Source organism: Crinia signifera, chromosome 4, assembly GCF_055691185.1.
Source record: "Crinia signifera chromosome 4, ASM5569118v1, whole genome shotgun sequence".
Classification (NCBI taxonomy): domain Eukaryota; kingdom Metazoa; phylum Chordata; class Amphibia; order Anura; family Myobatrachidae; genus Crinia; species Crinia signifera.
In genome coordinates this window covers 237366173-237380019 of record NC_139220.1, presented here as the reverse complement: position 1 = coordinate 237380019, position 13847 = coordinate 237366173, and the positions used below count along the sequence as shown (strand labels likewise).

General features: G+C 41.2%; 1 protein-coding gene across 1 annotated transcript in view; it reads left to right on the top strand.

The window, feature by feature from the left end:
- IQGAP1 (IQ motif containing GTPase activating protein 1) overlaps positions 1–13847 on the top strand; it is a 133751-nt gene that overhangs the window by 82635 nt on the left and 37269 nt on the right. The window contains exons 9-15 of the mRNA XM_083184038.1: positions 537–627; positions 1874–2037; positions 6499–6583; positions 7596–7759; positions 9858–10018; positions 10832–10956; positions 12929–13092. Coding sequence (XP_083040164.1) covers positions 537–627; positions 1874–2037; positions 6499–6583; positions 7596–7759; positions 9858–10018; positions 10832–10956; positions 12929–13092 — 954 coding nt within the window. The remainder of the gene's footprint in view (positions 1–536; positions 628–1873; positions 2038–6498; positions 6584–7595; positions 7760–9857; positions 10019–10831; positions 10957–12928; positions 13093–13847) is intronic.

Sequence of the window (13847 nt, the reverse complement as noted above, 5' to 3'; positions counted from 1 at the left end):
TTTTAAAATGTATTCACTGCACACCTATTGTGTGCTAGGGACAGCCCATAGAGCTGGGGTAGCCAACCCTAGTCCTCGAGAGCTACCAACAGTGCATGTTTTGCAGGTCTCCTCACAGAATCACAAGTGAGCTAATTAGCTCCATCTGTGTATCTTTTAAAATGTGTCAGTGATTAATGAGTGCAGCTGTGCAGCAGCTAGGTTGTCTGGAAAATGTGAACTGTTGGTAGCTCTCAAGGGCTAGGGTTGGCTACCACTGTCATAGAGTAACGCTTAGTGTGGCTGTCCCCTGCAATCCCCCCCAGCAATTAGCTGTGTGCCCAATGTATGACCAGCCTCCTAGGCATACATTTCCCTATAACCACCCGCCCGCTTCGCCTGCCCAGGGCTAGCTTTGTCTTATCCCCACTGCAGGGGCAACAATAGCCCTGCTGCTTTCTCCGGGCTGCGCTCGAGAGCTCACGATAATAGCGCGATCTTGCGCGGGCTCAGTGAGTGTCCAGCTTTATTTAAATTACTTTATTTTGTATGCTCAGATAAACGCTGAGAATGCAGGGGAGGAGCGGGATGTGTATGAAGAGCTGCTAACCCAAGCAGAAATACAAGGCAACACCAACAAAGTGAATTGTAAGTATCAAGTTTAGTAATGTACAGTACTTCAATAAAGTGTCCAAACCAAGGCCGGATATATAATATAACTGGTATACAAGACTGCACATGCTGAATAGTGTTTCCTTAAGGTGCCCAAATATCCCCTATATTTCTATATATAATTATTAATAATTCTAATAAAAGTAAAACTCTAAATAGTTTTTTTGTGTGCCCCCCAAAAGTCTTCTTTCTCTTGCATTACTTTTGGTTCATATCGGACTCAGGGGAGCACCATCAACTCTGATTAGCATACCGGTGTGTACAGTAATATTAAAGATTAGTTGGTCCACGGCAACTCCGGCCACACCAACCTCATACTGGGCAAATATCTCTTGATCGGACTTGCATGTGGAAGGAGAACCTTATGCGGAACCCAATCCATGCACTCTCTGCATCTGCTAGGAATACAAATTGTTATTCGGGGTGTGCTACTACTAGACAAGTGATAGATCAATCAAACAACAAGATTTGTCTATATGTGGAGCACCGTTTAACAGTTAGTCATAAACAACCAAGCTTTAATGGAATCATTACTCACTTTCATTTGACGCCCATTTATCCCTTTATAACTACAATGTATTATATTGTGCTATAAAAATGCAATATATTCATAATGTTAATACTACATTACTGCTACTTTTATTAGTTGTAGTAGTGCTAAAGGAATGACCAGGCATTAAGGGAAACCTGATTCACAGTCTCTTTCTATTGTTGCATGAGCTACACTACAGTAAATGGAGAGTGGTCGTTGCTAAATGTACATAGACTAAAACCGCTTTATGTTCATACTATAGTAAAAACTAATATGTCTACCAAACAATGGGGTCCATTTACTGAGCCTTGGGGAGAGATAAAGTGGATAAAGCTAAATTACCAGCCAAAAAGCCCCTAACTGCCATGTCATAGGCTATGTTTGAAAAATGAGTTAGGAGCTGATTGGTTGGTACTTTATCACTCTCCACTTTATCTCTTTCCAAGGCTTAGTAAATAGACCTGAATGACTGCATTGGGAAATTTTAATACTTTGAACTCATATTAATTTCCTTCAATAACCCTCCACATAGAGCTTTTTTTTTTGCTTGAAATAACCCCGGAACAAATTTTTTGACAACCCCCTGAATCGTTTGCTATGGGCAATGTAAACATTGTATTTGGTTTGGTCCTTCTATAAATGTTATTAGTGTTTGATGATACATCTCATGTTGTATCTTTATCTTTTTAGTACAAGCCGGCATAGAATCAGTTGAGCATGCCCTGAACAGCGGCAGTCCTCCAGTGTTGTTTGAAGCTCTGAGTAACCAGGCGCTTGGGTTAAGAGCGTTACAAAGAGATAATTCGGAATGGTACTACAATCAGCTGCAGAGCGATAGGCAGCAGAAAGCGGAGGTGAGTGCCCTATGAATTACACGTGAGGGGCCAGGTGGGCTCGTCTATCTTAGTGATAGAGGTTTGTTCATTCGCTAATAAGTCAGCAGTTCCACAGCAGAGATGGGAGATTGAATACAATGACAGATGTATTACAATATAAATGTAAAATTAGTAGATAAGATGTACTCGTGGGGTTATCTGAAACATTATATATCTGCCAAGATCTGATTTTTCCCCTTGGAGCAAGGTTATTATGTACTTTGAGATTTCTGACCTGTTCCTATCTAATTGTTATGTACAGTAAGTGTGATAGGTCCCTAGAACTCGGACCACATGTACTTGTCCTGATATGGCTACTTCCTGTTACTTTGTACCAGGGATGGACATCGGATGCCCACTATTACATCAAAAGTATTTTATAGAAGAAACAATTCATATGATTGCCGCATGCGCAAAAACAAATTCCTTTTTTCCACATGGGCAAACATCTCCAGCCTGGCCACGCATCGCAAATACACTGCAGTGTGGCTGGCTGATGGATGGGCCCATCGATGGCAGCAAACATTGAAATGCCCCCATCTAAACAAAAACATCAATGGTAGGGAAACATCGCAATGTGCGTCTCCAGTTTGTATACTGTAAGTGAGCCTTGGATAATGGGTACCATATACAAAATAAGCCGGGATCGGATAAATCCAGTTACACACTCCTAATGAACAGTAAATAAGGAGGTTTCTACGAAATCACAGATCTGAATACAAAATATGACCAAGATAATATTGGCCCAATAAGCTCTGTAAGTATAAGGTCTCAGTGTTACATTCGTCATACTGTGTTGGTTTTCAGACTTCCGGATCTGGCTTGATTTGTGTATATGAGTGAATGATGTTGCTATCATGTGTGCAGTGCTTTGTTCTCTCTATCCTCTAGGCCTGTGAATCCCATTCATAACCAAAAGTCATTCTCTGTCAGGTGTAACCATGTGCAGAAAAACACGGTTTCAGTTAAGTCGTGAACGCTGTGTTTTTGCAGCTGCCTTTTTATTCAGAAGACGCTTGATGACTCACTAGTACGTAATGTTGTTTTGTGGGCAGTGTGGATAATAAAGGATTGCGGTGTTCGCTTTTGCATGTGTTGCTCTGCAGTTATTAAGTGTGTGCCCTGAATACATCAATCCAAGCATGCCCATTTCTCTCATGCACTGCAAAGGTGTGGGTCAGTCTTCATGCCCACAAACACATGTATGGCTCTTGTATGCGCACAGAGATTTATAAATAGACACACAGTACAAAAGGCACGCTGTGATTTGGGCTGGAATCTGGGTGTGTGTTAGGAGTGAGTGAATGAAACCGTTCTGTTAACTCATTCCACAGAAAGTATTTCCACACTTCTACGGAGACCTGCTTTTATAGATCATGCTTTCCTTGTATGATGTCATAGTGAATATTTATTTTTAGCTTCTTTTGGGTTTTTGATATTCTATTACGGATCGGAATCTGTTAAATAGTTACTCACTAATTACATTTTTCTGCTGTAAAAGACAAATGTGGGTATACACCATACTATATATTGTACAGTCTTGTTACTTCCAACCAATCTACTTGCCCATTGTCTAGTGTGTACACCCAATCTATTGTTTGCACAAATCATTCATTGCATTGCACCTCAGATAGAATGGGATACTGTTATTAGGTCGACCAATGAAGGTGACACCTAGTATGTAGACATGGCTGTAAGGTCGACACCAACATTAGGTCGACAATGGCCAGGTTGACTGTCTTTTTTGCAGTTTTTTTTTTTTTTTGAGCCGACATGTGCCGACAGGGCACGGAGGGAGAATAGAATAGTGTGCCGGGGGCAGCGAGACACTGTGCCCCCAAAGCATAAGGGTGAAAAACTCATGATGACCTTGCCATTGTCGACCTAAGTCCTGTTGACCTTCAGTGGTCGACCCATTGCAATGTCTACCTAAATTGGGTCGACCCAATGACCCATAGCCTATGGAACAATCCCCGGAACAATGCGTTGTTACTTTAAAAATGTATTGTGTATGGCTATGTGATGTATCATTCAGATGGGTACCTATATTAAAGCTGGGTAATCTCCATGCAGCAGTACAACACATCCGCTGTACAATGGCATAACGTATGTTGCATGTAATTACCCCCGCGCCAGCCGAGAAGTCATCCCAGTGCAGCACATCTAATGGAGCGATTCAATGAACAAAGGATGATTTTACAATGTGTTAGGTGTATTTGTATCGGTTGTACAAATATACACATAATTGGGAGTACACACTATATGTTGTGTACGATCTATCTTATAGTGTCCACCTAGCTTAAGTCATTCAAGATTGTTCATTAAATATTCATCAGTCTTATGGTTCTAATGGGTAAAGATACATTTATGTTGGTCCAATTTCTCTTATGAATGTTTATCTAGCAAATGTCAGGACGGAAAAAAATATACGCTCTGTGGCTGGGAGCCAGTGTTCCCAGATGCTGAGTAATGTGAGGCCGTAAAGAAAGTAATCATGTAAATCTACTCAATTGGTTCCCTGTAGAATTGAGAAGAGAATTGATCTGCCATGCAAGGCAATATCGTTGAAGGTTAATAATGTGTTTGCCATATTTTGATTTACAAGTACAATAAACAGCTTAGTTTTATTTTTCTAAGATTAAAAGTCATGTAAACAATAATTACAGCATTACATATCACACTGCGTAGTATGGTGGTGTTTGAGAAATGGACACTGATGGCAACTCTTCTACAAGTATTGGTGCAAAGAAGATGAGGTCACCTGCAACCAATCACCTTGTTATTGACTATTGTCTGACACTGGTTATTAAATAGAAGCACGTCTGGTTGGTCGATGTGGCCAACACCTCTTCCTGTACGCACATACTTGTAGAACACCTTCTTTATGTTTAAATGATTTTAAGCATATCTACAGTACTGTGCAAACGTTTTAGGTATGTGTGGTAAAAATTATGAAAAGAATGCCTTCAAAAATAGAAGTGTTAATAGTTTAGTTATTTATCAATCAACAAAATGCAAAGTGAATGAAGAGAAGAAGAGTTAACAGAGAACATAAGTAAATGATATAGCAGTTACAACTTAGGGGTCTATGTACTAAGTCTTGAGGAGAGAGAAACTACCAACCAGCTACTGTGATTTTTCAAACACAGCCTGCAACATAGCAATTAGGAACTTTGGGTGAGATTTAATAGGAGGAGAGATTCAGAAAGTGAGAGATTTGGTGAGAGATATCCAGTTTTTTTTTAAAGCGACAATCATTTACACTCAAAACCAGTTTGATTTTGCAGTGTAAATGATTGCCACTTTAAAAAATGTGGAGATTTCTTACCTAATCTCTTACTTTCTGAATCTCTCATCCTATTAAATTTCACCCTTTATCTCTGTCCACTTTATTCTTCTCCAAAACCTTAGTACATAGAGGTCCATTTATCAATGAGTGATTTTCTTGTGATCACGCGTTAAAAGTGATAAATGGTTCTCCAACGCACTTGTCTACTCTTCCGCAAGTGTCGGGAGACTCCCAATTTTTAGGGCAGTCTCCTGCACCCAATGAAGAGTGGTCTCATCTCCCTCATCCCACCCCTCCTTAGGTGGTATTGCAGGGCGTGGGGCTAAAAGACACAAAGATGCGCCACTTAGGGAGCCTAATGATGTGCAGCCTGGCCCACCCTCTGATGCAGCAAGATGCGTCTTTTCTCTGGGATACTCTTGGAGAGGTTAATTCTTGGCAAGTATGTGCTCCAACCAATCAGCTCCTAACTGGTAGGAGGTAATTTGCTTGGATATAATTTAAATTCTTAAAGATGAATATCACTTGTTATTATATCAGCTCCATAGACCACTAAGGGATAGATTTATGAAGCAGTGATAAGGGAGGAGAAGTGATAAAGTGCCTGGTACTTTATCACCGGCCAATCAGCTCCTTCCTGTTGAGTAACAGGCTGGATTTAAAAAGGGACAGTTCGGAGCTGATTGGCCAGTGATTAAGTACCATGCACTTTATCACTTCTCCGTTATCACTGCTTCATACATCTACCCCAAGTTCTTAACTGCAATATCATTTTTTAATGGTCTAGTTTTTATATATTGTCAAGATTAGCCATTTGATGGTTAAGTATAAATCTTAATGAGCCTTAATGAAATGCTGATAATCTGAACAGCTATGACCATGCTCACCAATGCTATCTGAGGTGGCCATCATTGTTTGACCGGTATGCGTGCAAATAACAATTCATATAAAAATGACACTTGTTTATAACCAAATCTGCGATAGACATCTATCTATTATAGCAGCCTGTCTGTGTGATGTGTTGTGAAACTACTTCTAATGCTGGATGGAAGATGCCAAAAGCTGTATGGTGGCTGCTCTTGCTGCAGTTAAGGTGCTTTGTTTGGTTGTCATCTCTTGACCATTGAATAGAATTTATGGTTTCTCCACAGGTGGGCATGAGTGGACCCTTGCAGAAGGAGGAGTTGCAGGCTGGAGTTGATGCTGCCAACGTCTTGGCACAGCAGCTGCAGAGAAGTAAGTAGCCATGCAACAAAGTGGTTTTTATTTCATTTATATAGGGGCTCTAGGTAATTGCAGTAATCGGTCCGCCCCATGGATGATCCTGTTTGTACAGATTGCTCTTATGGCACAGGCCCAGGTGGATTGCATCAGCAATAGATGGAAACAATGAATTCCTGTTCTGTCAATGAAACGATCTACATTACCTCTTATCTAGAAGGGGCCAGCTTTTACCGTGTTAACCGCTACTGCAAATGAAAACAATGCAGTCTGTTCACTGCTCACCAAGTAGGATGTAATAACATCTGTGAAAACCCAGCAATAGATGAACATCAAACGCTTGTGCTAGCGAAGGGCATTGGAGAGATCATATTTGTCACGGCGAAGCCAAACCCATAACCGGCAGTCTGTATTTACAATGCAAACAGAAACTGTGTTTGTTGTAGTCTAGTAATCATTAATTATGTTCCTAATCTTTCCAGCCATAGTATAGAAATCAAACCGTGCAAATGCTAGTGTATACAGGAAATTATTTCTCTACGTCATTCTATTAGCAGGTAGTAGAACGTCCCCTAAATGAATCACCATTATTGTTCCACACATGCTAGTAATTCGCTTCAGATGTCCTGTGGTCCGGGCATGGAAAATTCCGTTTTTAGTCCATTTTTTTGTCCATCTCTTCTTGCAAACTTACAAAAGTTGGTGAGACGCTTGACTACAGTCCAAGTTAGTTCCTTGCATGTTAGTTTTAATGTTGTACATACTGTATATGACCAAAGCGATCGCTAGCCTACCGGCATCACTGTATAGCACTGGGAGTTTCAAAAGCAAAATATCCCTGCAGTCCACTGCAGTTAAGAGTTAAAAATAAATCCATCCACCTAATGAATATAAGGAATAAATGTGATATAGATTATATCTCAATCTATGTATAGCTATATGTACAGTATATATAATGATGTGTACAATAGTAGGACTGTATATGCAATAATGATGACTCCTTTCCCACAACTACTGTGTTGTGCAGGGTTGGCTGCAGTGGTCAGGATTAATAATGCGATCAGGAAGGGGGTTGCTGAGGAGACCGTGCAGGAGTTGATGAACCCTGATGCACAGCTGCCAGAGGTGTTCCCATTTGCTGAAGATCTTTACCAGAGAGAGCTGAGCACATTACAGCAGCAAAGCCCAGAGGTCAGTGCATTATGGTTATACAGCACTACCATAAAGAATTACATTACACATTACATTATTTTTGGATTTTCTGTGTTGTCACGCTAACTTACTGAGGGCCAGATGTATCGAGCCTTAAACAGTGATAAAGCGGAGAGTGATAAACACCAGACAATCAGCTCCTACAGTACCTATCATTTTTCAAATCCAGCCTGTAACATGGCAGTTAGGAGCTGATAGTTTATCACTCTCCATGTTATCCCTTTTTGAAGCTGGATAATTCTGGCCCTAAACTGTCTGTTTACTAAGCCTTTGAGATAGATAAAGATAAAGTGAATGGAGGTAAATACCAGCCAATCAGGCTGTATTTGAAAAAATGACAGTGAGCAGCTGGTTGGTACTTTAACTGTCTCCAATGCGTAGTGAATAGATCCTTTTGTTTTACTAAAAACTCAGTGTACTACAGGGCTAACCAAATGTGTTCTTGAGGTCTACCAACGGTTCACCTTTTGTCAGACCCCATAGCTGGTGCACAGGTGTCGTCATTACGAACTGTCACATTTTGAAATATACTGCATTCACTCTTAACCGGATCCACCTCTAGTCTGGAAAACATGAACTTGTGGTAGATATCGAGGACTTTTGCTGTACAGTACTACATAGTTTCTCAAAAATCCCTCACCGTGCACGTTTTCCATATTTTACCTCCCAGATTCCCAAGTGAAATTATTGAAAATTCTTATGCGTTGCTAGCAACTAATCACCATTAGTTCCAGCTAGGAGATATGGAAAATACGCTTCTTATGTATAATGACATCAGAATCACTGGCTCTCAGTACAGAAATAAATATGTGAAGTGACAGAATGTGCTTGTTGACTAGCGAGCTCTTTCTCCAACATGAGAATAAAATGTATTGGTTATTTTAAGTAAAACCAAAATTCCATGTGTGGTGGTAAACCAGGCTTCTTTCTGAAAGCGGACTCACTTACTGCAGAGGAAGTATGTGTGGTTTCAGTGTAAGAAACAATAAAATAATAAACAGACTCACACACATCTAAGCCGGCCAACTCCGTGATCATTTCCTCCCAGACATATATGTGTTTCAGCCCGAAGAAAGAGTCTAAGCTTGAGCCTTTGGGCTAGACTTATGGTTTGCTGAACATGGCATTGAGCAAACAACACATACTATACTGTATGTGTCTTTGTGCTGCAGTGTGAGATAGGCACAGGAAGCCCGGCCTTCTCCCCTAACAACCAACTGAGATATCTGGGCACACTTATCACCAAAGTGCTGCCTGGCTGTTCCTTTCTCCATATTGAGCACTCTCTGATGTTATAAATTGCTTCTGTGCTGTAGTGGAAAGGGCTGTCTCACATTGTACTGAGTCTGGAATAGCCAGGCATTATCCTTAGATAGATTACGTTTTTGATTATATAGTCCAAATCATAAGAAAAGTTAGCCAAAATCACTCAGTGTTTGTACAACTTTCAATACAGATGCTTGGCCCAGCAAGGTTGGAATCGCAAGTAAAAATATACTGTGCAGGCAAGGCAATTTTGACTGTCACATGCAGTGTATTTGGCCTTAGTCAAAATTGCAAGTGCATGTAGTCCAAATCAGCTCCATGTACTTCAAGTGGAAATCGTGTAGCCAATATCTTCGTGTGTAGGACCCTTTCATTTTCCCTTACATCAGATTTCCCAGATCCCTTATATGCCTATTGGATCCACTGATCAGTATATCTGTAATGCAATATATCTGGTCCCTGTCACTGCCAATCCCTGGTCCAGCCGCCTGTCCCGGTCCCCACCGTGGGACCTGCGCATGTAGTTCTTCGGTACTGTGCATGTGCTGGCCCCCTGCCTCTATTGGGGGGGGGGGGGGGGATTAGTGTATAATCCACCTGGTAGACTTGGAACAGGTGGGACCAGAGTGGGTAGACTGTATACTGTACATGACCTGTACTTCAGTGATAAGGAAACACATCAAAGACTCATACACTATTGCAGTTTAGCTTTTTTCACTTTCAGAAAGTTTAAGAAACTGCATAATTTCTTACTAATATGTTGATTCATAGTAACACACAAAGTAACTTTTATTTTTTCCTCCTCTTACAGGGAAACCTCAATCACTCTGAGCTCTCAGTTGCTGTAGAGATGTTGTCATCTGTGGCTTTAATTAATAGGGCTATAGATGCAGGCGATGTAAACACCATCTGTAAACAGCTGGCCAACCCAGTCACAGGCCTGATGGATGTGGAGGATGAGAACCTCCAGAGGTCTGTATGAAACTGATGGGACTTCATTATTTATTTATTGGGAGGGTCCCTGAAATGCAATTCGGTACTTGTGTAGTTTCACGGCGCCACCGCTCTAGCTGTTCTCAGCGCTACGTTACCAGCGTAGCGTGTGCGCATGCTGCTCTAGCTGTAGCGTAGCGTCTAAATCCGTCTAAACTCAGACTGCCTGCGAAATTTAGTAGGGTGTAAGGGTACATAGGGGTGCACTGTGCAAAACACTCTTAAACCTGTTCACAATGACACTAGTCGACGCAACAGCTGTCGACCTTGTTAATTCCACTATCCACGCCAACCCGAAGCATGGCGAGCGGTGGCGGTACGCGTCCTACGACCTTTTCATACCCCCACTATCCACGTCGGCGTGGAGTTGATCTTATAAAGTGTGGCGAGCGCAGCGAGCCACCGAGCCCGAAGCATGGCGAGTGGACGCGCATACCTTCACAGGTATACGCGTCCCCTCACGGGCTTCACAGGTATCCGCGTCAGGTATCCACGTCCCCTCGCGGGGCTCGCTGCGCTTGCCACGCTTCGGGCTCGGTGGCTTGCTGCGCTCGCCACACTTTATAAAATCAACTCCATGCCGACGTGGATAGTGGGGGTATGAAAAAGTCGTAGGGCGCGTACCACCGCCCCTCGTGGGGCTCTCTGTCGCACCTCTGCATGCAGCCAAGTTGGAAACCAATTATGGCTTTAAAACAGAACAGCAGCCATTTTTAGGGAAGCCCATCGAAACAGGCTAGGCTGGAGATGCAAATAGAATTTACTTAGTAAGGATTCATTTTGTATCCACAGATACGTCGATGATTTGGTGAAAATGAAACAACAAGCACGCGAAGAAGGGAATGAGTTTATTACATGGAATGATATCCAGGGATGCGTGACTCACGTCAACAACACAGTACATGAAGAGCATGCCAGTATGTACTTATTCGTGTTGTAAGCTTTCAGGCTGTTCTGTTCCAATATAATATCTGCTTGGAACTTTGATGTTTCAGGGGGTTATTCAAACATCCAACCGTATTGCAGGTCATGAAGTCCAAGTTAATAAACGGGAAAGTGCAGATATTAGTTCCAGTGGATGGAGCTAGTGGGAAGGGGTTGTACTTTGGGAAACTGAGGGTTTTGGTCATAATAGTTCTTTATAGTCTGAATTGTCTTGTATGCTTACAGTCTGGTGTCAGGGTCTCCACGGGTAGGTCTGGATTTTCTGCCTTCATATGAAAACATTTCTTCACAATGTGTCAACCCCATCTGCAGTCCATCAATTCAAATTTAAGATACTTTTCTGTACACCAGTCCACTTTTAACTTTTTAGTTTTTTAAATAAAATATTGAAATGATTTTTACAGTAAATATTTTCCCATGCACAAGCCTGTTTATACATGGCCTTTCTTATGTGTGTGTGAGACATGGTGCTCCGGTCCATGAAACGAATCCTATTCTGTTAGTGCAGATACTTAGTGAGTGCTGAACTCTTCATTCATCATAAATCCACCTGTTCTCAGCATACACAATAGATTATTTCGCTTTTGCCGCCAAGCATGTCTTTAAGAAAACAGGTATGTCTTCCCAGCCAAATGCAGCTGGTCGGAAGCTTTGGTTTGAATTGTGTCAATAAAAAAAAAAATGCTTTGAAGGCTAGTAAATGTAGTTTTGCTGCCAACAGATGGCAGTATTTCGGGGCCACACGGACACTAGACATATATATTATAGATATTTTTTTTTGTTAATTTATGTTTACAGCATAGCAGATGCTTTCCTTATGCTAGTGGCATAACACTGCAGTGCTTTACAGCAGGGGATATGCAACGGCCTGACCCCAAATCATAGGAAAACTGGGATGTAGTTTGCTTGCCAACAGTTAGAATTTCGACTAGCACAAGGAAGGGCAGCAATATTTATTTATTTATGGAGATTGTAAGCTTGTAGCAGGGCCCTCCTACCTCCAAGTCTGTCTGTTGTTACCCAGTTTGTTTTATCACTGTCTACTATTGTAAAACGCAACGGAATCTGCTGTGCTATATAAGAAACTGTAAATAAATACATTTATTTACAGTTTCTTATATAGCGCAGCATATTCCGTTGCAGTTTATGTTGCTATACTGCTCTGTAATGCATTGTGGCAGTCTCTCTTATACAATATTAAATGCGATGCTTTATCATCTTGCTTACCTTCTAATAGCAAAAAGGTTCTGATGCTTTAAATCTTCATTCTATAATGACATTCTAACACCGCTTGTTTCTTATTTGCTCCTGTTTGTCCACACATGGTACTGTGGCTTTCATGGCATATCAGACTGGACTCAATCAGTGAACATGTATGCACTGGGCCCCATTATATGAGACGCTGAGGCCCCGTAGAGAATATTTTTCCACCTAGTGCATTGCTTTGCAGAGCAAGAAGGCAAGCATATTCCACCGTAAGGTTCAAAAGTTTGCATTGGCTAATTGAAGAAGTAGGTGGAGCTTGGCTTCCCCTTTCAAAGTATAGAACAAACACAACCATAAACCTAGTTTTGCATAGAAGCGTACAAACCTATTTTTGCTTTTAGAGAATAATTGAAATAATAAAAATGATATTGCAACTTAGAAAATGATTGCTCCCTGCAAAAGTACTTCAAAAGTTACACCACCTTATGTAGTGCACATCTAATGCACTATGTAATTGAGGCATTGTGCAAAAATGTTGATCTGAAGTTGTCACTTTGGGCGATTTGTATATCCATACCATGTAAAATTAGCTGATTGGTCACACATGTCATAAGCCCATCCACCAAATCAGGGTTGTAAATGATTTTCAGTCAGTGCCAAATGTTTTTTTTTTTTTTTTTTATGTATTCTGTATTTTTTGCATATTCTGGGTGCAAATTCTTCTCATGTCTGGTTTAGGGATATTGGCCATTGGGCTCATTAATGAAGCTTTGGATGAAGGTGATGCCAGGAAGACGTTACAAGCATTACAGCTGCCAGCAGCAAAGTTGGAAGGTGTAGAACCCAGTGTGGCTCAGCATTACCAGGATACTCTAGTCCGGGCAAAAAGAGAAAAGGCTCAGGTGAGCATGTGCTTCAGCACAAAATACGTTGTTATGGAGCTTAGTAAATTATTTGTCTGTTCTTTTCCTCATATATGTTTTATACCCACGCTGCATTGAATGGTATGCTATTTGGTCTAGAGGGGCGCTTTTTATTATTTTAAGTAAATACACTGACCCATTGTCCCATTACAGGAACGTCCCCTCATGATGCCATCAGAATTACAATATGGATGATCCATGTACATCCCTGTCAGCCCCACCTCTTGTTCTCCTTACTGCATTCTTCTGGCTACTGACAGCTCTAGAAGTTTATTGTGGTTGGCCGATGTTGTCAGTGTGAATTTAAGAACTAGGGGCAGAACTTATGTAGGTCTATGCTTGCAGCTTTGTCACTCAGTCAGACTGTCCCCTAAATGATACTTCTATCACCTCAACCCAAGAACTATATGTTCACATACACAAACAAGGGAAAAACACAAAAGACCAGTAACATGTATCCACTGTGTCGTATTGTTGTAAGTACTTGGTTCCAGTCCTGTATAATGTATGGCGATTCTGACTTTTGGTCGACATGCATAAGGCTGACAATCAATAGGTGGACATGGACAATAGGCCGACAAAAGCAAAAGGTCAACATGGTCGACACTTGAAAAGGTTGACATTAGTTTACCGCACAGTTTACCACTGATTTATGATTTATTTTGAACTTTTCATACTTTACTATCCGCATGGACTACAATTTGGGATGGTAGAGGGTACTGAGGGCAGTGGCA